The sequence below is a fragment of the Hemicordylus capensis genome, chromosome 4 (genome assembly GCF_027244095.1).
Source record: "Hemicordylus capensis ecotype Gifberg chromosome 4, rHemCap1.1.pri, whole genome shotgun sequence".
NCBI lineage: Eukaryota > Metazoa > Chordata > Lepidosauria > Squamata > Cordylidae > Hemicordylus > Hemicordylus capensis.
Window position 1 is genome coordinate 277,315,925 of NC_069660.1, and position 23,892 is coordinate 277,339,816.

The following is a 23,892-nucleotide window of genomic DNA, read 5'->3' on the forward strand; positions in this document are numbered from 1 at the left end:
AGAAGAGGGCAACCAAGAGGATCAGGGGCCTGGTGCACCTTCCTTATGAGGCAAGGCTACAACACTTGGGGCTCTTTAGTTTGGAAAAGAGGTGGCTGTGGGGAGACATGATAGAAGTGTATAAAATTATACATGGAGTAGAGAGTGGATAGTGAGAAAAATTTCTCCCCCTCTCACAACACTAGAAACAAGGGTCATCCCATGAAACTGAAGGCCAGGAAATTTAGGACCGACAAAAGGAAGTACTTTTTCACACAGCACATAATTAATCTGAGGAATTCTCTGCCATCAGATGTGGTGATGGCCACCAGCTTGGGTGGCTTTAAAAGGGGCATAAGGTAAATTGATCATGGAAGACAGGTCTATCAATAGCTACTAGTCTGGTGGCTATTGGTCACCTCTAGTCTTGGGGCAAGATGCCCAGAGGCACTCTTACCCCTGAACTTCTGGGCCAAAGTCCCGGGCCAACACACTCCCCGGGGGGGGGTCCTTTTGAGTCTGTCCCGGGTGGTGCGGTCAAGTTAAAAATGTGTTAAAAATACTGGGGAGTGGGCTCCAAAAGCCTTTAGGTCCAGGCTCCAGAATTACCTAGTGCACCTCTGAAGATGCCTCTAAATACCAGTTGCAGGAGAATAGAAGCAGGAAAGGGGGCATACACTCGCCTTTTGCCTGTGGGCTTGTCAGAGGCATCTGGTGGGCCACTGTATGAAACAGGATGTTGGACTAGATATGCCTTTGGCCTGATCCAGCAGGGCTGTTCTTATGGGAAACTGGAGGAAACAAGTGCTATATTTCGGACTCAAGTGTTTTTGTTTTTTTTGTCCCCCAGCACAGCAATGAGTCAAGAAGCTATCATTGCTTCTGGAGCAGCCCAGAGACAACTGCTGACTCTCCCCCATTCAAGAAGGATGTGGCTAGTCAGTTTCAGGGCTCTGAGCCACTAACTGGGGGCCCAGGCCCTATGACCACCCCCCCAATGATATCCCTGCTGCCGACAATCTAGTGTTGTTTTTTTAATCACATGAAATGAAACAGGTCCAGGCAGAATCTTTCTCCAGAGCTGCAGGTTTACAATGCCATGCAGGCCATTTTCACAAGACATTCTGAGTTCTGAATGATTACTTTGCAGTCACTACGCCCAATAGTGACTGCAAATCCCTATTTAAAAATTGCTCTGGGTGTGTTTGTTTTTGTGAGCCACCTGGAGCCTTTGGAGTCAGGTGGGATATAAATAAAATTAAATAGATAAATCTAAACTACCATTCAGCCATTTTTCACACGGAAGGCTCAAACTGGCTTTGTTTTAAATTGGTGACTAACACGAGTGTAAAACTTGCACTGGGTGGGTTGCGTTTTCCTTCTACATGCTCTGCCACATCAGCCATTTTAATGCATGGCTTATGACTGCCTGCCACTTTAGTTATAGCCAGCACTTGCCTCTGGTTATGCTGCTGCAGCTGATGAACAAAAACCAGGCTGTCAGTCTACACGGCTGATGTGTTTCATGCAGGAATGGCATTGCCCTTCCACTCATGATTCACTCCTGTACTGCATGCACATTTCTTTTTTCACCATTTGAAGATATGTTGGACTGTCTGTCAGGATGCACAGACAGTTCTTCCATACTTGCCACCCTTTAATTAAATCTACTTTTTTAAAAAAACTGGTTGACATTCTGACTCAACTACTCAATGGAAGTCCCATTGAAATTAACAAGTTAGTCATAAATATCCCTTCACACATACATTTATACACATCTAGGCTCACTTCAGATGTTGAAACAAAGGTCTGTAAACTGGAGACCTATATTGTATATCCATCTCCCTCCCTTCTCCTGAAACCCATTGTTTTCCTGAAAGATTAGATCTAGGAAGCCTAAAAATAATGTGAATCGTGTGCTTGTCACTCTCATATGTTATTTAGAGGTTTCAAAGAATCTTTTCACAGATGAAACAATGACATTTCTCCATGGTCAAGACTGTACTGAAATGCTTGCCAGCCTAACTAAATTGCTTAGCTAACTCATTCTCCACACATAGACCTTTGCCTGTGTAAAGTCACTTCAGATTTTGTGTCAATTGCACACAATTAAGGCTGGATGCCACTCTCACACACCTGCCTTTGTTTTACCAAGAACAAATGTTTCAAAGGGACTTAGAAGAGGTGGACAGAAGCAATAGTGAGACGGGCAGCAAAGAACAGAAGGCACTACTTGATCTGCTCACTTGGCATTGTCCGAATGGCCAGGTCATAGGAACATAGGAAGTTGCCATATACTGAGTCAGACCATTGGTCCATCTAGCTCAGTATTGTCTACACAGACTGGCAGCGGCTTCTCCAAGGTTGCGCTATTTCACAGCCCCATCTTGGAGATGCCAGGAGAGGGAACTTGGAACCTTCTGTATGCAAGCATGCAGGTGCTCTTTCCAGAGGGGCCCCATCCCTAAGGGAAATACCTTACAATGCTTACATGCAGTCTCCCATTCAAATGTAAACCAGGGCAGACCCTGCTTTGCAAAGGGGACAATTCATGCTCGCTACCCACAAAACCAGCTGGGGTTCATTGTGAAGTGTCTCTCTCTGCAGATCTTATTCTACCATAAACGGCAGCAAAAAAATAACTTTCTCCTCTCCACTTTAACAGGCATTTTGGTCGTGTGATTCTGCACTATATGAAAGCAGGGTCTTGCAGTAAGGTTAAATCAGCATTTTCTCCCATGATAGTAGCATGCAGTTTCCTAAGGAAGTTCATTTAATACTTAGAGATCCCATGGTTGATGCAAGCCATACCAGTTAAGCCACTTTAAAATCCAATAGGCATGTAAGTTTGGAGATTGTTGTACGAGAGGCCATCACTCAGTAGAAGAGCACATGTTTGGCATGATGCAGAAGACCTCAGGGAGAATCCATATCTTCTCTTGTTTAAAGGACTGTGTAGTAGGTGATGGGAAAGACCCTTAGAGAGTTGAGAAAGCTACAGCCAGACAGTCTAGATCAGAGATTCTCAACGTTGGGTCTCCAGGTGTTATTGGACCAACTCCCATAATCCCCAACCAAAGGCCACTGGGGCTGGGGATTATGGGAGTTGAAGTCCAAAAACATCTGGGGACCCAACGTTGAGAACTCCTGGCCTAGATCACCCTGACCTAGACAGACCAAGGTCTGACTTAGTATAATGCAGTTTCATAAATTGCATTGGCTGGTCATGTGGTAGCAATCACGAATTGTGTTCTTTGTTAAGCAGGGTCCACCCTGTTTTGCATTTGAATGGGAGACTACATGTGTGAGCCCTGTAAAATACTCCCTTTAGGAGATGGGGCTACTCTGGGAAGAGCACCTGCATGCTTGCTTGTAGAAGGTTCCAAGTTCCCTCCATGGTTTCCCAGTTCCCTCATCTCCAGATAGGGCTGTGAGAGACTCCTGCCTGTAATCGTGGAGCAGCTGCTGCCAGTCTGTGTGAGCATACCATACTGAGCTAGATGGAGAAATGGTCTGACTCAGTATAAGGCAGCTTCCTGTGTTCCTATGATGCAAAGAGGAAAATTACTCAGAGGAGTCCCATTGAAATTAAAAGGACATTCAACTTCAATGAGACTACTCTGAGTAATTTTCCTCATCATATCAGCAATTAAAATCAAATAAGTTAAGTTTGCTCAAGTTAAGTTGTCCGTACAACACAATACCTGCAAGACCCACATGTTATTCATGATACAATGCTATTAGACAACTTAATTACACATTTTGATTTTCTTTCCTTTTACCTTGTAGGGCCTGTGCAGATTAGGCTCTCGGTACCGGAGGACAATCAGGCTAGCACATGTTAATCCTATCATGAGCCATATAGAGAATCCAAAAAAATTGGTTAAAGCAATGAGATCTGTTGGAATAATAAAAATGGATGCAATCACAGTTGAGAAAATCATGGCTGGTACTGGAGTCCAATAGTGGACGTTAAGCATGGATATGATGATGGGCAAGTGTCCAGACTGACTTCCAGCGTAGCTCAGTCGTCCAAGTGTGAACATGCTGCTGTTAAGGGCACCAAATATTGAAACAGCCACAGATAAAGGAATAGTCCAAGCAACTGAAGGGATCACTCTGTCGGCCCAAGTGACTGCTACAGCAACTGGAAGGGAACAATTAGATCATCATTAGAAGACTATTGGTAATATCTGGTTATTGGACTATGGGGAGGTTCAGATTTTATTTATGTATTTTCCATTTCTAGCCCTCTCTTCCTCTAAGGAGCCCAGAGTACATGTTTATGTTTATCCTCACAACAATCCTGTGAGGTAGGTTAGGCTGAGAGATACATGAGTCACCCAGTGAGTTTCATGGCTGAATGGGGATTTGAACTCAGGTTTTCCTGGTCCTAGTCCAGCACTCTAACCACTACTCCACACTGGCTCTCCCCATGAAGCTCCTGGGGTGGCCCTTGGGTCAGTCACCATCTCTTACACAGGTTGCTGTGGAGATAATATGGGCAGAAAAACTATGTCTACTACCTTGAGTTTCATGGAGGAACAGTGGATACACCTAAAGTTTTAGGTGTAAAATTAACCTAAAATGTCCCCTGCTGCGAACCTTCAAGAATGAATAGGGCTCAGCTTCAGACTTCTAAAGCTACTCTGCCCAGGTTTCCTAAATGCAATACAGGACAGTATTTAAATGCACTTTAATAGCTGTATAGAAGAGTGTTTTGAATAGTTCAGCTTCAGTCGTCATAAGACTGCTGTGGAAAAATGCTGCACCTGCCAACATTCAGGAAAGAAAGAAAGAAAGAAAGAAAGAAAGAAAGAAAGAAAGAAAGAAAGAAAGAAAGAAAGAGAGAGCTATCCCGTCATAAATGGGTCCTGATTATGGCCATTTTGGAACTTCAGGCAAACCCAGCACAAGGCTTGAGAGACTATCATGATCTTATAGAATCACTGCAATGATTCTAGCCAGTACTGACTACAGTGTAATACAGCTGGCAAGAAAGCAAACTCAAAATGAATACAATGCTATCTCTGTTGCTTACAAAATTCAACTACAAATATGCACCTATGGTCTTACGTCTTACAACACATCTGGATCAAATACTAATAGCATTCTTGTTTTGTTATTTAAACGTTTTTATTTCCAGAAACACACACTCACATCTATAGCAAAACTACTCTACACTGGCTCTCACATGTTCAACAGCTGGCAATTTTAAAAGTACTTGGAAAAGTGGCCCCAAGAGTCTTTAACTTCAAATACAGCTGTCAATGTAATTCTATTCATGCTTATTCAGAAGTAAGTCCCACTGCGTTCAGTGGGATTTACTCTGGAGTATACCTATTTGGAGTTGCAGTATGGCAACAGCCTTTGGAACAGTGGCTCACATACATCACGTGGCCCCTCTCAATAGAAGAGTGGAGTTCCATAGTGATCCAAACATTGTCTTTGCTTCTACCAAGCTCACAGAGCCTTCACAGTTCTTAAAAATTGCGTCACCGCTGCAGTGACACTGCTCCAGTTATTCCCAATGGGAAAAGGGTCACTGAAGCTCTGATGCAATTCTTAGGAGAAACGGCAGTTCTGCAAGCTCAGTAGAAGCAAAGATACAAGGCCCATTCACACTTTATGTTCACACTTGTACAATGAGTGTACAATATACACAGGTACAGATCTGTACACAGGTAAGGTCATTTGCATGTTATCTTGAATGCAGAAACAGCCGTACACTTCCATGCATTTGAAGGGCTCCTATCCAGGTCCAGAGAGAAGAGGAGAGCCGGTCTTGTGGTAGCTAAGCAGGGTCTGCCCTGGTTGCATAAGAATGGGAGACTTGATATGTGAGCACTGTAAGATATTCCCCTTAGGGGATGGAGCCACTCTGGGAAGAGCAGAAGGTTCCAAGTTCCCTCCCTGGTATCTCCAAGATAGGGCTGAGAGAGATTCCTGACTGCAACCTTGGAGAAGCCGCTCTCAGTCTGTGTAGAGTCGACAAGACTGAGCTAGATGGACCTATGGTCTGACTCAGTATATGGCAGCTTCCTATGTTCCACTTTTAAAATGAGCACAGGTACAGTCATTCACACAAACACATGAGTGTACAGACATCTGTACACTCGTACAATATTATGTCTGAATCAGGCTACCGCTTAGACTCACACAGAGCCAGGGGTGTGTGCCCTGTTCTTCCATGAGTAGGGTGTTGCACTTTATATAACCCTCCCATACTGAAGACTGGGATGTAAATCTTCTCACTCAGTCAGTAAGCCCCATTGAACACAGTGGGGCTGACATATGCATAGGGTTATACTGCATCTCTGTCTTCTTCAACTGAATTCTCAACCACGTGCATTATAATGAATGTATTTTCTTACTGTCAAAGTCTCTGCTACAGTTTGCTGAAGACTCAAGTTTGCTCAAGCTTGTCTAGAGAATTCTGTGCTGTACATATTGTATATATGAGCAATCCTTTTGTGAATCAAGAAAACCAATAATTGTACCTGAAGAGACAATTTCCTTAGGTGTGAGAACGGTCAGGTATGAAACATTTACTAACAGGTAAAACACAGTTACTAAAGGAAGTGCTGTCATCACAGTCCAAGGAATATTTCTGCTGGGGTTTTTCATCTCTTCTGAAAAAGACAATTTGGAAGTCACTTCCAGCATTGAATTGTAATGAGTGAAAATATACACATGATTACTATAATTAATGTAATAATTAATTACTAGTAAATACTAATTACTAATTACTAGTAATTACTCATTCATTACTAGTATTTAATTAGCAATTAGGCAGCAATTAGGCTATTTTCCTTCTGTGATTTTCCATGAATTGAATCGGATACCTTGCAGTGAAGCCCAGCTTTTTACTTAGTCACAGCGCATTTCTAACCATCATGACTGCAGATATTTGTGCCAAATGTCCAGTAGTTTCTGCAAAAAGCTGAACTGAAGCTACCAGTAGGCTTTCTACTTATGCCCGTTTATTCATACTTTCTTCACTGGGTTATAATCCTCCTGCAGTCTCATTAATTGTTGTCAATTTTTCCCCATTCTATAAAACTAAATAAGGGGAAATGGTTGATAAGTAGTCATTAGTAAAAATATAAATGTCTTCTGTATACACTCCAAATTAGCTGATCTGGGGTCAGTGTGGAGATCTGATACAAATGTGACGGGCATCCTGGAATGTTCTATATTTTTATGTTTTTCCTGAAATTAGATAGAATAGGTTTAGCCCTTGCTTCAGCAGAGCTCAGTGTGTGTGTTGCAGCTTGGTACAAGCTTAAATCACAACCTCTGCATTTTTACTGACGGAATTTGCAGTGACTACACTATCATTTAGTCAGATTTTTCCTCAGTGTTGTTCTCACTGGTCAAATGAACACTCCTCAAGAAGGTACTCCATGATCCAAATTCAGTCTTGAAGATGTAGAGCAAGTACAATAATCTAACATAATCACTCTGTATATATAGTTTCCTCTATTTTACTAGATTTGATCAACATTCCACAGCAATAGCTCTCACCAAGTGTAAACCAAAAAAAGGTTTCACCACCACTTTGCAATGTTCTAGAGTACATGTTGACCCTTTCCTTATCTTCACTTCTGTTCTTGGCATGAAAACACATTCTTTGCACAGCCCTGAGAGAGGTGCTTAAGAACAAGTAGAGTTCTATAACCAAGTTCTGTAGCTAACAGTGGTTCAAGATTATATGGCCAGTAGGGATGTGCATTTCGATTTGGGTACAAAACGTTTTGTGTCCGAAAATGGTACTTTCAGATGTTTTGTACACCTGCCAAAAATAAAAAAATATCTCAACAAAGATTTTTGTACCCGAATCAAAATGATCCCATTTCAGAAATGAAGATTTGTATTTAAGATAAAATTTTGGACCCCTAGCAGTCTCGCAAGAGTCTCCCTAGTTGTTCTTCTCTGATGCCTGTTTGAAATTCCTGCCCTTCAGGACTACTGATTGGCAGCCGAAAGCAAGGCCGGATGCGGCCGGGAGGAGTTTCTGAAGCGGCAGGGACAGGGACTCAGGGAACTTGCCAGCCCAAGAGCTCCTTGCTTGTGTGGGCAGCCATGGTGGGCATGGCCACAGCTGTTGCGTAGGAGACAGATGGATAGTGGGGTGAGGAGCCATGGGCCCTAGCAGAGGAGGGAAGGAGGGAGCCCAGCGCTGGGGAGAGAAAGCATGGCAGAGGAGGCGGATGGACGTTGGGGTGAAAGCCATGTGCCCGAGCAGAGGCAGCAGGTGGGCGGGCAAAAATGGTGGGGAGGGAAGAAGGGAGCCCAGCACCGGGGAGAGAAAGTGTGGCAGAGGAGGCAGACAGACAGCAGGGTGAGAGCCATGGGCCCTGGCAGAGAAGGCGGGTGGGCAAAAATGGCGGGGAGGGAAGGAGGGAGCCCGGCGCCGGGGAGAGAAAGCGCTGCCAGTGGTGGGAGGAGGACGTCGGGGACGGACTGGGGATGGAGAACAGAAGGCGGGGAACAGACTGTGGAAGGAGAACAGAGGGAACACTGCTGGGGACCTATGCTTATGTCTGCAATTCGGTTTCGGATTCGGAGCAAATCAGCTCCAAAACCAAAAACTGGGGATTTCGGAGGTGTGTGTGTGTGCATTTCAGACCCTGGCCGAATTGGGAGGGGTGGGGGTCGTATTCGGCTGAAAACAAAATGAAAAAAATCCAAAATGCACATCCCTAATGGCCAACCTCTGGGATAGCTGTCTAAAAGAAGTCAACCAGGGATATATGCCACCATCTTGTGTTTACTTCTAATAGTGCCAACAATAAATGCCAAAAGAAAACAAAAAACAAAAACAAAAAAACCCAGCCTAGGAAAGATTTTATCTGAAGTGAAATAAATCATCTCTTTTTCTCTACTGTTTACAGGCATATAATTCAGCCTCCAGGTTTATTAGGAGTAGCTTTGCAGCACAGTGAATAATTAGAACTGTTTCAATGAAAAGGGAAAGTATAAGTTACAAGCCACAAGATATTTTTATGTGGCCCAGCTTTACTCCAAAATGGCCTGACTTTCAACTGCTACAGAGGCCAGGTTCAGATGTAACAAGAAACTGGAGGTCCTTTTACCTCCAGCTTCACTAGCCGAACATCTGAATGAGGAGAACTGCAGTTAAAGAAAAAAATGGACCCACAGTTTCCCTCCCCAAACTCCATTTGTCACCTTCAGTTATCTCTAAGTTTCCTCATCCCAGCCTCCATTTTGGCAGTGCCAGTGTTACATCTGAATGCACGGGTATATTCGTGTATGCATGAATACTAGGGGTGTGCACAGAACTGGCTGGCCAAGTTCTGTTCAAGTTCAAACTGGACCCGAACTGGACCAGGCCAGTTCAGTCCAGCACCCCTCAAACCAGTCCCCCCAGTTTGGTCCAGTCCAGGGAGGTTCAGGGGCTTCTAAGAAGTGGGAGGGTCCCCACAGAGATTCCCTTTTCACCCACCAGCCTTCATTCTCTCAAAAACAGCCCCATTCGGGCATTCTTTGGCCAGTTTGGGCCTTTCCCCTGGTGCAGTGGCCATTTTGGAGGCCCCCGCACCTGCACAATTTTGCCTCTGCATGGCCTGGGACAGGCACACAGAGGCCCATTGTGTAGGTGTGGCAGCCTCCATAATGGCCATCATTCTGGAGGAAAATCCTGAATAGGGTCATTTTGGGGAGAAGGCCGGTGGGGGAGAGGGAAATCCATGAAACTCATCCACCCACCCGCCTCGGAGAAGGCCGGTGGGGGAGGGGGAACTCTGTGAAACCCCCCTACCTCAGAGAAGCCCCCAGAGGGAATAAGTTTTTTAAAAAAACTTAATTAAAAGGTCTGCGAACTCCCCGAACAGGCCAGGAGGGTTCAGTCCAGGATTGAGCTGAAATGGGGGTGGTTCGGCTTGACCCCAAGTCTTCTAACCGAACTAGTTCGACTTCAATCCGGTTCTGTTCCCAACCTGCTCGCACATCCTTAGCTGGCACCACTGTTAGCCTTCTCTGAAACCGGAGTTGAGGGAGGAAGGTCCTCCCTTACTCTGGCTGCTATTGGCTGTGTGGGCTGTCCTTCAGGAAAGAAGGAAGCCCACACAACCAGATCGTCCACCTCTCTGCAGTCTTGCTGACTACAGAGACGCCCCTCTCACCAATGCCCAAATGCAGATGGGAGAACAGGGGGGGGGGAGGTGTGCAGAACCACTGGTCCATTGGACCCGCAGTTCTGTAAGTCTGAATGTGGCCTAACTGTGCAATAAATGCATTCATTAACTGTGTTATAAAGCCAAAAAGAGAAGCTGGTGACTCTGTTTCAGCAGGGTTCTGACAACTGAGGTTGTACTCTGTGTGAATCAGAAATGCTAGAATTGAATGCAGTGGGGGGAGAGAGACAAATGTCCCTGGGCCCCTGAAGTAACCCCTACCTGAGCTGCCACTCAGCTGGTGGGACCCCAATGTCCCTGGGCCCCTGAGCTGTTGCTCAGCTGGCAGGAAACCCCTCTGCCTCAGGGGGGGCTGCCAGCTGAGCAACAGCTGGGGGTCTCAGCTTTCCCCCTCCTGTCTCTCCAAAGAAGACAGCTGGGAGATGAGCAGGAGGGACCCATCTTCATTTTGTTGGAGCTAGGACCCTGGCAGCATCAGCTCTCAACTGAAATGTCTCATAGTGACCACTGGGGATTTTTTAGGGTCATAGATAAAAATGCTGGACTCTCCCCTCTTTGTTCTTCCAGTGTTAGTCTCCATTTTGTCTCTCCAAAGTTGGCTGTTTGTTTTGGTCTCTCTCTTCAGCCATGAGCTACAGCTGAAATAAGCTGCAGGCTCTTTCACATTTGTTTGGAACCCTTTCTTTAAATAAATCCTTGTAGTTCTTCAATACGAAAGAACTGTTTCAAGACCTCTTGCTTGGCTGCTTTCTCCCCCAACTGGTTTTGCTCTGCTATTTGGGGACTGAACTGCCATTCTTCCCCTACACATTTTTTGTCCCAAGGCCCACTCCAACCTTGCTACACCCTTGGTGTGATGTACATGGCTGCTGGATTATATTCCAGCACAGTGAATTAACTCTCCTGTCCCCTTACACAGCTCCAGTCTCTCCCTTCCATTCTTCTCATGGCCTGGGGTGGGTGGGAATCATGTTGCAGGCCTGTATTAAGATCTCTTCCAAAAACTGCATAGAATTCTGTTTAAAAAACCAAAACATTAAGTTACCAAAACATGTGTGGAGCCTGAATTCTGTAGCTGAGGTTCAGCAGACAACAAAACTGCCTACAGACAGAAAATGAGAGGTATACCTGCCATATAATTGAGGTTCCACCAGCCACCATAGGCATACAGCCCTTGGAAAAAGGCTTCTGCAATCTGCACAGCGTCAGGAATCTCTGAACTGAAAGCATGCTCAAATCTTGCTGTATTCTCTTTCCTTCCTCTTATCAGCAGGGCAATCCCTCCAATCGCAATGACAGACAGAGCCAGCATCTTCAGTACGGTAAAAACAGTCTGCAACCAAGCAGCCATCTTGACACTTCGAGCATTGAGGATCCCAAGACACCAGAGAACAGCCAAAGCCAAGCATTTCTTTAACAGTTCTGGAGGCAAGCACTCACCGTAGAATGGCTGAGTAGCATATTCAGCAAAGAGCAAGGCCCGAGCGGCATTTGAGGCCGGTTTATTGAACATTGCTGTCCACATGAAGACGAAAGCAAGTGGGGATCCAAGAGCTCTCTTGATGTGGCTGTATTCTCCTCCTGAAAAGGGTAGTGCTGTGCCTAGCTCTGCGTAACAGAGGGCGCCCATCAGAGATATGATGCCACAAGCCGTCCAGATGATCAATGCAACGCCAACATTGAGTAAAGAATATTTCAGCACTCCTGTAGGGGAGATGAAGATCCCTGCCCCGACAATCGTCCCAATTATAAAGCTAACTCCTTCAAAATATCCTATGGTTCTTTGGAGCTTCATCTGGCCATTTTCACTCTCATTGGGTTCTTTGACCTGGGCACACTTCTCTTTCCGCATGTTTGCTGTTTCAGCTGACAACAATTAGTAGAGTGAAAAACTTAATTTCTTTTCTGGCTTGCCAGAGTAGTTAAGTGTTTATATGAGCTTTTGGCTAGGCCATTAGAAACAGACTATCTTCTAAGTTTAACAAGCAAAATGCTGATGATTAACCAAGCACTTGCAAGGAATTTGGCCAAGTCAAAAACACAGTTCATGTGTTCTCAAATTACAAGCTCACTGAAGCTCTTGCAACCCGAGGCGCTCTCCTTATGCTATACATGCTTACAGCATACATGTGAAGCTGGTTGATATGTAGACAACAACTTTTGAATTCCCAAGGCAAAACTCGGGAATCTTCTTAAAACACAGAAAAAATGTATTTAGAATAAACATATATTTAGACGTGTAAGAAACTTTAAATGCAATTTTGTAGAGTCTCCTAACTTAGGTGAGAATGCCGAGACTAAGGTAAGACATATGAGTGCAGGGCTGTCTCCAGGTTTCATGGGTCCCTCAACAAACTACACTCCATGGATCCCCACACATACCTGGGTGGGCTCCAAGAGAGCCACTCTGCCATCACCACATGAAGACTAGGGGCTGCCCATTGGTGCCAATCCTTGATATTGGCTCTGCATGGCTAATAGCTAATTGGAATCTGTCCTTCCTCCTGGAAATATTTGCATATATTACACATAGGATGTGAGAGCTTAACCAAAGTGCTAATGACTTGGATCTGTGGCAGACTGCTCAACTTTGGCCCTGTTGTTTTTGGACTACAACTCCCATAATCTCATCACAGTGGCCAATAGCCAGGCATTATTATTATTGTTGTTATTTTTTACATTTTATATCCCGCTCTTCCTCCAAGGAGCCCAGAGCGGTGTACTACATACTTGAGTTTCTCTTTCACAACAACCCTGTGAAGTAGGTTAGGCTGAGAGAGAAGTGACTGGCCCAGAGTCACCCAGCAAGTCTCATGGCAGAATGGGGATTTGAACTGATGTTCAAGCTGGTTTCAGAAAAGACCGAGAAACAAGAGACATCATTGCTGATGCATGCTAGATAATTGAGAAAGCCAAAGAATACCAAAAAGAAGTCAATATGTGCTTTATTGTCTACAGAAAAGCCTTCAATTGTGTGAACCATGTCAAGTTATGGAACATCCTTAGGAAAATGGACATTCTAGAACATCTCATTGTTCTCATGAGAAACATATTCACAGGACAGGAAGGAACCTATATACAGTCCAGATGGAACACAGTGAAACAGACTGGTTCTAGATAGGCAAAGGAGTAAGACAAGGCTGCACACTTTCTCTGTATTTATTCAACTTATATGCTAAACATATACTGAGAGAAGCTGGACTGGAAGAAGATGAGCATGGTTTTAAAGTTGGAGGAAGATGTTGGGGGTTGTTAATTTTACCCCCAGTAGGTAAACAGCAGAGCACTAAGGAAGAGAGCAGGTAGTGGAGGATAGTTTAGTTGTTGCAGCTATTTAGAGAAAACACACTAAGTATTTATTGGTTAAGTACACTTGGATAGGAAAGACCTAATCCTAATCGAAAGGAAAGAGAGAGAGAGATGTTTCCATCTGCTCTCTAAGAGGGAAGGAAGGATTGTGAATCAGCAAGTGCTGAAGAGTCAGATCAGGGATCATAGAGTAGGGATAGATAAGGAGACTCTTATTCACAGTCTCTACTCCCAATACTCCTAGTGGTCATTAGGATAGTTAGTGCAAAAGGTCAATGCACTGGAACTCCATATCCAACAGAAGAAACTTCAATAACTTGCGCTACACTGATGATACTACGCTGACAGCTGAGAATGCAGATGATCTGCAAGGTCTAGTAATGAAAGTCAAGGAACACAGTGAAAAAATGGGACTATGACGAAATATAAAGAAGACTAAATTAATGACAACAGGTATAGCAACCAGCCTCAGAACTGATAATTCCACCATTGAAGTGGTGGGTAGCTTCTGCCTTTTACGCTCAACCATCAACAGTAAAGGATCCAGCAGTCAAGAAACACGCCACAGACTAGCACTTGGTAGGGTGGCAATGGAGGCCTTGGAAATATTTAGATGCCGTAACGTGTCTATACCCACAAAGGTGGATGTGAAAGCTAGACTTTGAAGAAGCAAGATAGAAAAAGTATTGATGCTTTGGAACTTTGGTGCTGGAGAAGACTTTTGAGGATACCATGGACAGCCAGGAAAACAAACAAATGGATCAGAGAACAAATCAATCCAGAATTTTCACTCGAGGCACAAATTAACAGGCTCAAAATATCATACTTCGGACACATTATGCGAAGACCCAGCTGCCTCAAGAAGTCCATAATGCTGGGGAAAGTTGAAGGAAAGAGAAGAAGAGGACAACCAGCAAGGTGGATGGACTCGATTACGACAACAATGAATGCATCACTGAGAGACCTTAAAGGCCAAGTTGAAGACAGATCATCCTGGAGAGAATCTATCTATGTGGTCGCTAAGAGTCGACACTGACTTGACAGCACTTAATCAGTCAATCAATCAGGCACACTGGAATAAATAAAGCACAAAACTGCAGATAAAATATATTTTATCCAAACCATGCCAGGAAGTCCTAAATATCTGATGAATAACATTATTTGCTTCCTATTATTCTCCCCCAATTATTCATTACAAGAGCCATATGGTTATAAAACTTTATCATGTCCTTCTCACTGAATCTCAGCACTTCAAATATCCTTTTTGCAAAAACAAACAAAGATGCATACAAATGCCATCTGCTATGTTATGCTGCTCGGTGTATTCACAAGCTGTTTTCTTTAGAATTTGGGGTGTGTGTGTTTTGAATATGTTTGCACCCAGAACATGGCAGTATAATCAAAAGCAAGAGAGAGACTAAAAACCACACGTGCCACCTGGAAAGGGTGCTTTATTTATTTGATAGTGTGTCACACAGACTGTTTAGCTTTTGAACCCGCTGATGACAAATCCTACCTCACAGGATCACTGTCTCATAGTTCCTTAACTCCAATCTACTTGTCTGAATTGTGGAGTAGACAGGCATATGTTTCATTCACCCATAGAAATATTTCACTTCAGATAATTGCCTGAACTGATGCAAATTATGTATTGCATTATTATAATATGATGAAATTAAATGCGATATTGATAGATTTTTAAAATTCAACTTAACATTCAAAAACCCTGTTCAAAAGACGCTTCCGGATGCAGCAAAGATAAATCGAGTTAAGTTGACTCCTCGCAAAACCTCTTCCATCCAAGTTCCAACGCAAAGGAGAAGCTCAGTTCCCAAAGGAATAGAAAATACCAGATCCAAAAGCCACAATCTAGTACTACCTTCTTTAGGACCTACCAAATGACACCAGATCTTGAGCAGCGAACTTTGCGAGTGGCATGTTGGTTGCTCCCAATGAAGGTATCACTAGATGGTGGTTTTTGGATCCCCCCCCCCCGTAGACCACTAACAAAGTTGGAGTTACACAGAGCCCTCACTTCAGGATTCTCTCTGCACTCCACCACACGCGGTGGGCAAGCATATATATATAACAACGAAGGAGCTGCTCTAATTCCTCCTCCCCAATCTCTGTGATCCCTCGTCCAGAGAAACGACCCTCTACGCCTGTGTCATAGGGAGAGCCGGAAGTGTGATATGGTTGTACCGAGTCAGTGACCCTTTGCCCTATCCCAGTCGCTCCCCTCCAACTTCCTCCTTCCCCCGAGCACCTTTTGCGACTATAGCGCTCTCTCTGGGATTCCAGTGGGTAGCAGCAGACGTAAAGCAGCGAGTTCCTCCCGTCATGCCTAGCGGTGCCGTTGGCCCAGGGCAGAATGAGAAGGGATTTAAAGTGGACGGCGGCAGATTCCGCGGCTTTGAGCGGAGTGAGAAGAAGCGCTGCAAGGTGCGGAATGGCGGAGCCTGGTGCAAACTCGGGGGAGCTCAGCCTTATGGACAAAGGCATAAAAAGGTGAGGGGCTGCGGGGAGGAAACTAGAAACGTAGCGGGGGCGCGATGATGAGGTCCTACAAGCTCCTGTCAAGCAAGTGGGACGTCTGCCAGTTTCCGTTTAGACCTGGGATTCTCAAACTTGGGTCCCCAGATATTGTTGCACTACAACTCTCACCATCCCAAGCCTCAATGGCCAGAGGCTGGAGATGGTGGGAGTTGTAGTCCAGCAACATCTGGGGACCCAAGATTGAGAGCCCTGGTTCTATCTAGACAGTAGCAATGCTATTCACATGTCCCGTTCTACACGTGCAATCGATTGCTACTACGAATATTTGCATGCTGCTTTTCAACAAAAGTACCCAAAGTGGTTTGCACAGGGAAATAAATAAACAAAATGGTTTCTGGTCCCCAAAGGGGAAATATAAGATAGACACCAGCAACAGATGCTGGGCTGGTTTTGGATAGGGACACTTGCTCTTCCCACCCACCCCAATCTTTGTTCCATTTTATACCACCTTTCATAAGGCATCCCAAGGTAGTTTACAAAAGTATAAATACAATAAAACTCCAAAAAATCACATTTAAAACCTTAAAATCAGTTAAACAATGAAAACCATATAATATATATAGTGAAAGATTTGCCACTTTGAATGGTGACTCATTGATCAGTTGGTAGGGGAATCTGTGTACAGTGTGTGCCTCTACAGACCTGTATGCATGTAGTGGTGTTAACACTTAAACCCTGTTCAGATATTAAGTGTAATGTGCAAACATGTGTCAGTACACATGTACAGTCATTCACACAGAAACATGTATGTTTGTTTGTTTAAAAAATGAACCTGGGTATAGGCTCCCTCACATGCAGGATATAGATAGGAAATATACTATTGTACATGTTGTACATAATGACGAGTTCATACAAGCACCAGCTAGCACACACAATCAGAACTGGGTCATGCGGAGAGTGTGCCTCTCCTGATGACACTGCAGGATGTCTTAATGTGCTGTTGTGGTGTCCTTTAATTGCCTGCAGAGGAGTGATTCAGATGAACACCTTCCTTGTGTGATTTAAGGACACCTTGACGGTGTGTTAGAACAGTGATTCTCAAACTTGGGTCCTCAGGTGTTATTGGACTTGAACTCCCATAATCCCCAACCAAAGGCCACTGAGGCTGGGGATTATGGGAGTTGAAGTCCAATAACACCTGAGGACACAAGTTTGAGAATCACTGTGTTAGAATGTCCTATGGTAACATCACCGTGTGCATGCTCTTGGCACAACCCAATCCTGATTGTATGTTCTGGTCAGTGCTCATGTGAGTATTATGAAAATGACTAATATGTATATATTGCTTTTCAACAAAGTTCCCAAAGCGGTTTACATAGATATAGATAAATAAATAAAATGGCTCCCTGTCCCTAAAAGGCTTGCAGTCTAAAAAAGAAACATAAGATAGACAACAGCAACAGCCACTGGAGGGATGCTGTGCTGGGGGTGGATAGGGCCAGTTGCTCTTCCCCTGCTAAATAAAGAGCATCACCACTTTTAAAAGGTGCCTCTTTGCTCAGTTAGGGGATATGTGAACCATCTCGATGTATGAATATCTGTATGTGTGTATAATTCTGTACATGTGTATATTGTATACAAATTGTACCATGTGTCGCATGTAATGTGTGAACAGGACTACTATGTTCAATGCAGGTACCCTGCATTTGAACAGACCTGTACTCAAGTTCACTTTTGAAATGAAAGTATGTGTAGTAATTCACATGAAAACTTGTACATCTGTATTCATGTACAACATAATGTATTGCGCTAGTGTCAATAATGACACATAAGTAAACACATGAAAGAGGTCTGTAACATACCTCAAGCACAGGGCTTAATTTTTGACAGAGCTAGAGCTCAGCTCTGAAATCTGAATTCTGAGTAGTGCTTAAATCAAGATTTAGTGTCATTCTTGTTATGTACTAAAGTGCCTAAAGTTTTATAGGAACTGTACATAGATTAAAACAACAAAATTAGTGATTATTATTATTACATTTATATCCCACTCTTCATCCAAGGAGCCCAGAGCGGTGTACTACATACTTGAGTTTCTCTTTCACAACAACCCTGTGAAGAAGCTTAGGCTGAGAGAGAAGTGACTGGCCCAGAGTCACCCAGCTAGTTTCATGGCTGAATTGGGATTTGAACTCAGGTCTCCCCGGTCCTAGTCCAGCACTAACCACTACACCACACTGGCTGTGCTCACAGTAGTCTAATAGACATGGTACAAAAGGAAAAAGGAATGAAGAGGGAATTGCAAAACAGACTTCAAGTACAGTGTGACCAGGTAGAATGCTTTCTGAAGATCCCCACTCAACCATGGACTTTGGACTACACAGCCTAAACTACCTGACATGTTTCTTTGAGGATAAAATGGTAGGGGGCAACCCTGTGCATCTGGGAGGAAGGGCAGGATAAGAATGCAATACATACACCTGAGTGATTCCGTTTTATTCTCCTGATAGGTAGGTTAGGCTGGGAGAGAAAGTTATGCATGGCAATCCAGGACATTTCACAGCTGAACAGGGATTAGAGTCCCCCTGGTCCAAGGTTATTGCTATCCAGTGCGCTACACTGGCTCTCATTATCAAGCAGATGCAGCCTATCCCCTCATGCCTAGTACTAGGAAGTGGGCAGATGTTTTACTATGTAGGCAGACGTGAGCCCTGGAAGCTTCTTTCTCTTCTTTTCTAAATGTGAACTTCCTTAAACTCTGAATAATTATGACCTACCTTTAGCTGGTGTAAGCTATGCGTTCTTTGGGCCAGTGACTTATCCCTTAGTCTCACCTACTTCACATGGTGGTTGTGATGATAAACCATATATCCTCTGAAGAAGAGTGGGATATAAATGTAAAAATAAATGTTTTTGTCTTTGTGATTCTTGAGTTTTTAAAATAATTGCTACCCTAATACGATGTGTTCCTTATTTGTAGTTTGGAGGAAATACCGTTAAGTTCAGAACTTCACACACTCAACTTGCACTGTAACCAGATCTCCAGGATCGAAAGGCTTGACCACGTGTTGAACTTGCAGCATTTAGATCTATCATCCAATCACATACATCGGATTGAGGGCCTAAGTGCTCTGGTTAATCTTCGCACCTTAAACCTGTCTTGTAATTTGATTACAAAAGTTGAAGGTTAGTCCTTAGCAGGTGGCCGTTGGGGTGGGTGGGGTGTTTATTGCTGCAGTTAATGTCTCTTCAACTTCTTTAAGCTTAATTCAGGGAGCTTATTTTAAGGACCAGCTTTCTCCATGTGTGCCTGCCTAGCCTGGCCTTGAAGGCCCTGCTCTCGATACCACTGCTAACAAATAGTTGTTTGACTTCAGGAGACAGGGCCTTTCAGGGTCGGTGCTACCACTGCGTAATGTCCTGAAACGAAGATTTGTTGGGCCCCTTCCTGATTGCCTCTACATGGATAGTCAAACATTCTTATTCCCACAAAGTTTGTAGTAACTTTTTATTTTGAGTAGCTGGGGTGGGGGAGAGAATTGGTTGGTTGTGTGTTTAGTGCTGTTTTATGTACCTTTTACATTGTTTTAAGTGCTGTTTGGTTTTACTGTATTCTAACTTTTTGTTGGCCTTCTTGAACTATTGAATGAAAAGGCAGGATATAAATTCAAAAAATAAATGAACATACAGCTTTATTTTATATTTAATTATATGGCATCATTTGTTGGCAACTTGGACTTAGTTCTGTTGCTGCACTCTACATATTAACAGCATAGAGCACTCTGTGCCTGTTCTGAAGTTCGGTTTGTTGCAGCGTTCCATTACACTTTCTTTATCTGTTGTTCTATGTAATTGGCAAGCCTTTATCTTTGTTTTCTTTTCATTCAGGGCTGGAAAAGCTATTGAACTTAACTAAACTGAATTTGTCTTATAACCGCATACATGATCTTACAGGTAAGAGAAAATGGCAGAAAATTCCAACAGCTTTACTATTGTGCTGAAGTTTTTCCTGGGAGCTACATCTTGATTTCTGTTTGCTATAAAGAAACAATTAAACTTGTAATTTTTAATTAAAATAATGATGGGGCTTAGTGAAATACTTGCATGACTTAATTCACCAAGAGTTATATTGCATATAATCTGGTATAAAGTGTTTTCCTTAATGGTTGACATCCTGACTAACACAGCACTTGTGCTGTATGAGCAGTGCCGATGTTGCTGAAGAGCTCAAAACTAAAGCAGCATGGGTGCTCATGACAGTGAGGGGGATTTTGCTGATTTCCCCTTCCCTGGATGCACTCACTGCTACATGGCTCTCAGGGACACATTTTTGAGGGGTACAGGGTGCTCCCTGGGAAAAGGAAGGTCAGTGAAATGCAGGCACGCACACATGTGCGCACACACACACAAACTCTTCCTGGCTGCATGATAATCACTGCTGAGTTAATTGAACCCATCAGTAGTGTGTGCACATCTTGCATAGTGCTGCATTAGTCAGGATGTCGGCCAGTATGCCTGTTCTATTGTATTAACCTCTGATTTCAGCAGACAAGCTTGGATTTGAATAGAAAGCACTTCCAGAGGTGGGGGGTGGGGTTTTTGCTGCACAGGTGATGCAAGATGTTTTGGTGCTTCAGGCAGAAAATTCCAACAGCATTCTTCTTTCTCTTTCCCCTAGCTATACCTCCCACATATGATGGTAAAAATGTAATAATGAGCCAAATAAAGGACAACTTGCTGTTCTTTAATGATACCCCAGGCTGATGCTTAGCCTCCCCTGCTTAATGTTAAAATTGTTCTTGCTTTACACTAATTGTTGCTGCTGTAGAAGAACAGTTAACACTGCCAATAAAATGAATTTGGGGCGTTGTACAAAGGAAATGGAAAAGCGAATCTATTCTGAATTATTTTACAGGTTGACAAAATCATGTTTCAGAGTGCAACGTTAGATCCATTTTGCAAATGTTGTTGACAACTTCTGCCTGTTTTTCTTCTTCTTCCCCTTCCAGGACTTCTGTATCTTCGTGGAGCCAATTGTAAAATTAGTCACATTGAGCTTCACAGCAATTGTATCAGTAATATTAACCATTTACTCCAGTGCCTGTCTGGATTAGAGTACTTGACCAATCTCACTTTAGAGAAGAATGGAAAAACTAATCCAGTATGTAACAAAACAGGTATGAATTGTGTAGACGAGATAGTTCCCCAAATTTTGGCTGACTTTATAGCTAAGCCAAAATCTGTAGTCACCAGGACCCTGCCCTCTCCTTCAGCACATCCCTAGCCATGTTCCTTTGGAAGTAAGCCCCACTCTGTTCAGTAAGGTTTACCCCAAGGTGAAAGTGCATAGAGTTACAGCCAGCAGGGATTGTCCCCATGCTACAGATGGCCTTGAGAGCCCAGCACAACTGTGTGAAATTCCCACCCCCACCAACCCTAGAGACGGAGGGCAAGGCTGGAGGACATTTTTTAAAATGGTGGGCAGTAGCATTGCCCCAAGTGGTGCTGTAACCCACTGCCAAAAAGCCAGCACCAGCCTTGCTCTTCATGGTCATAGGAAAAAGCTATGGTGCTCCAAGCACTACTCTTGCTCTCCACCAAAACAATCTCTGTCTTAATCACCACTTGGAATTGGTTTTCTGCCTTACCTGTGTGCAGATGATACCCTCCTTCTTCCCAGTTTCCAACTGGAAAAAAAGCTAGGACTCCACTGGTTGCCCACACCAGAGGACAGTGGGGCATTGGCCATGCTGTGTGGGATTGTGAAACCTGACAGACTATATTTGTGGTGTGCTCTACTTACCTTCCAAAGATATGTGCTTCTGATGTTACACAGCACCATAATTTTGTCCAGTGAGTGATGTTTACAGATAATGGAATGTTGAAGATAGGTCACACTGAAATAAATATGTGGCACTTTTAGTGATCTTTCATATATAGCATGGAAATTAAAATATTCTCTGCTGTTTAAGGATACAGAGAGGTCATCCTTCAGGCCTTACCCCAACTAACTATCCTAGATGGAAGGAATATGTTTGGCGAACCAGTAAACACCATGGAAGCAAATGCATCGGATCTGAAGTGCTTAGAAGGTCTCTTGGATTGCTTGGCTTCATCTAGTTCTCCTATAGATGAAGAAGAGGTGCTGTAACTTTTATTTATTGCTTGAAAGCATAAACTTATTGTATGTTTCCCCTATACTGTCTATAATTTGTTTCTTCTAAATAGGCTTGTGTTGATTTGCCAGTGATAACACCCCGTATTGATCAGGTGTTGGCTCAGTTTCGCCAGCGGGCTGTTATACCAATCACTAGCTCTTCCACTGAGATTATCTCCTCTTCAGAGCCAGAAAGAATTAAATTCGAGAGTAACATGAGAATAAAAAAACTAGAGGATCAAATATCACATCTGCTGGAAAAGGTAATACATTTTGATGTGTGTGTTTTTCGGCTCATGAGAAACATGAGAATGTTTCTGTGTTACATCTGACACACTTGCACTGTGCGACCATAAAACCAGGCTTGCAGAACACAGTTAAAAGCAAGCGGAGGTAGAAAGCATTAAAAAAATGTAACTTTTGGACAGGTAGTCCTATGCTGCAGTATAATGTGCTTCTTTTTATTTTCTCCTTTGCCTTATGGCTTCCTGGGCAGAATTTGTAATGTGGGCATAGCATTAAAAGTGCCCTCCACCGCATCCCCCAAATAATGGCAAATGGCACTTTTCTCAGCCGATCCCATACTTTCTTCCTATCTCACTTTTTAAGGATCTGTCTCTGGGAGCCTGTGGCTTAGTCCAGTGGCTTTCCAATTGTGTTCTAGGCACCCTCTGGTCTTCCTTGGGATCTTACGAGAAGTTCCCCAGTCAGAAGATGAATAATGACGGATAAGTTTCTTGACTGACTTCTTCATGTACTGATCCTTCTTGGCAATATGCAACTGCTGCTCTTGCCAAGTTCACACTGTGCAGTGGTGAAGCCCAGCAGTGTGAATTGCATGTGGATTCTACAATTTGTACCCCAAGAATTATCTTCACTGGATAGGGATTTCATGGCAATCATTCAGGAAGTTCTTGCAGACAAATTGTTGTGAAATGTTTGAAAATCACTGATCCTGAAATACAGTATGCTTCTCTGATTCCACTGAGTTCATCCAGGAGAGCATTAATTCTTAAGAATAGATCTGGGAATTCTGTCCAGTTAACTAGCCTACAGTGAAGGAAGATGGTATAAGCTCTTCAGTAATATATTCTTTGTTGCTCATCTTTGTGTCTTTGGTAGTTCTTTCAGATATTGTATGTTCTTTTATCTGTTTCAAACTGAAATTGAGAGAAAGATGGGCTAGATCTTCTCTACTTCTGATGGCAAAGTCGGATTTATTTCTTTTATCTGCCATGTTTATAAGCTGCTTTCTCATGCCTAAAAGTAGTTAACAATGCACATCAAAACTTGAAGATATTTAATAAATTGTTCATCTTTGATGTAAAGACTTACAGTAGGGATGGGGCTGTAGCTCAATGGTATAGAATCTGCTTTGCAAGCCGAAGGTCCCCAGTTCAATCCCTGGTATCTCCAGATAGGGCTAAGAAAGACCCCTGCCTGAAACCTTGGAGAGCCATTGCCAGTCAGAGCAGACAGTACTGAGCTAGATGGACCAGGAGTCTGACTTGGTATAAGGCAGCTTGCTATGCTCCTATAACTGTGCCATAAGAATTCCAGTCCACGTACCTGAAACAACTTGTTCCTTTTGTTCTGACTCTGAATAAGTTGCTGTCAGAACAAACTGTGATCAGGCTGACCACTGATCCACAGTCCACTTGAGCTGGCATAGTTCTGTTTAATAAAAAATCAGCAGTCTTTAGTCTGCAGTCTGAATGATGTACTGAACATATAAGATGGCACTATTCAGAGTCAAAAGGTATTGGAGCTCGCAGCTTGACTCAGTGTGTTATG

General features: G+C 43.5%; 2 protein-coding genes across 4 annotated transcripts in view; one reads left to right on the top strand and one right to left on the bottom strand.

Moving 5' to 3' along the window:
• Positions 1-23,892, bottom strand: part of SLC7A13 (solute carrier family 7 member 13) — a 46,449-nt gene that overhangs the window by 2,098 nt on the left and 20,459 nt on the right. Inside the window, exons 2-4 of one of the 2 annotated variants that reach the window (XM_053244474.1) lie at positions 11,268-12,005; positions 6,480-6,611; positions 3,762-3,877 (exon numbers count right to left, since the gene is read on the bottom strand). In XM_053244474.1, coding sequence (XP_053100449.1) covers positions 3,762-3,877; positions 6,480-6,611; positions 11,268-11,991 — 972 coding nt within the window. In that variant the 5' untranslated portion in view covers positions 11,992-12,005. Of the gene's footprint in view, positions 1-3,761; positions 4,127-6,479; positions 6,612-11,267; positions 12,006-23,892 lie in introns of both variants that reach the window. The other variant, XM_053244473.1, reaches the window with a different exon arrangement.
• LRRCC1 (leucine rich repeat and coiled-coil centrosomal protein 1) overlaps positions 15,759-23,892 on the top strand; it is a 39,252-nt gene continuing 31,118 nt past the window's right edge. Inside the window, exons 1-6 of one of the 2 annotated variants that reach the window (XM_053244471.1) lie at positions 15,759-15,956; positions 18,922-19,127; positions 19,830-19,895; positions 20,951-21,118; positions 21,914-22,083; positions 22,170-22,361. In XM_053244471.1, coding sequence (XP_053100446.1) covers positions 15,820-15,956; positions 18,922-19,127; positions 19,830-19,895; positions 20,951-21,118; positions 21,914-22,083; positions 22,170-22,361 — 939 coding nt within the window. In that variant the 5' untranslated portion in view covers positions 15,759-15,819. The remainder of the gene's footprint in view (positions 15,957-18,921; positions 19,128-19,829; positions 19,896-20,950; positions 21,119-21,913; positions 22,084-22,169; positions 22,362-23,892) is intronic. The other variant, XM_053244470.1, reaches the window with a different exon arrangement.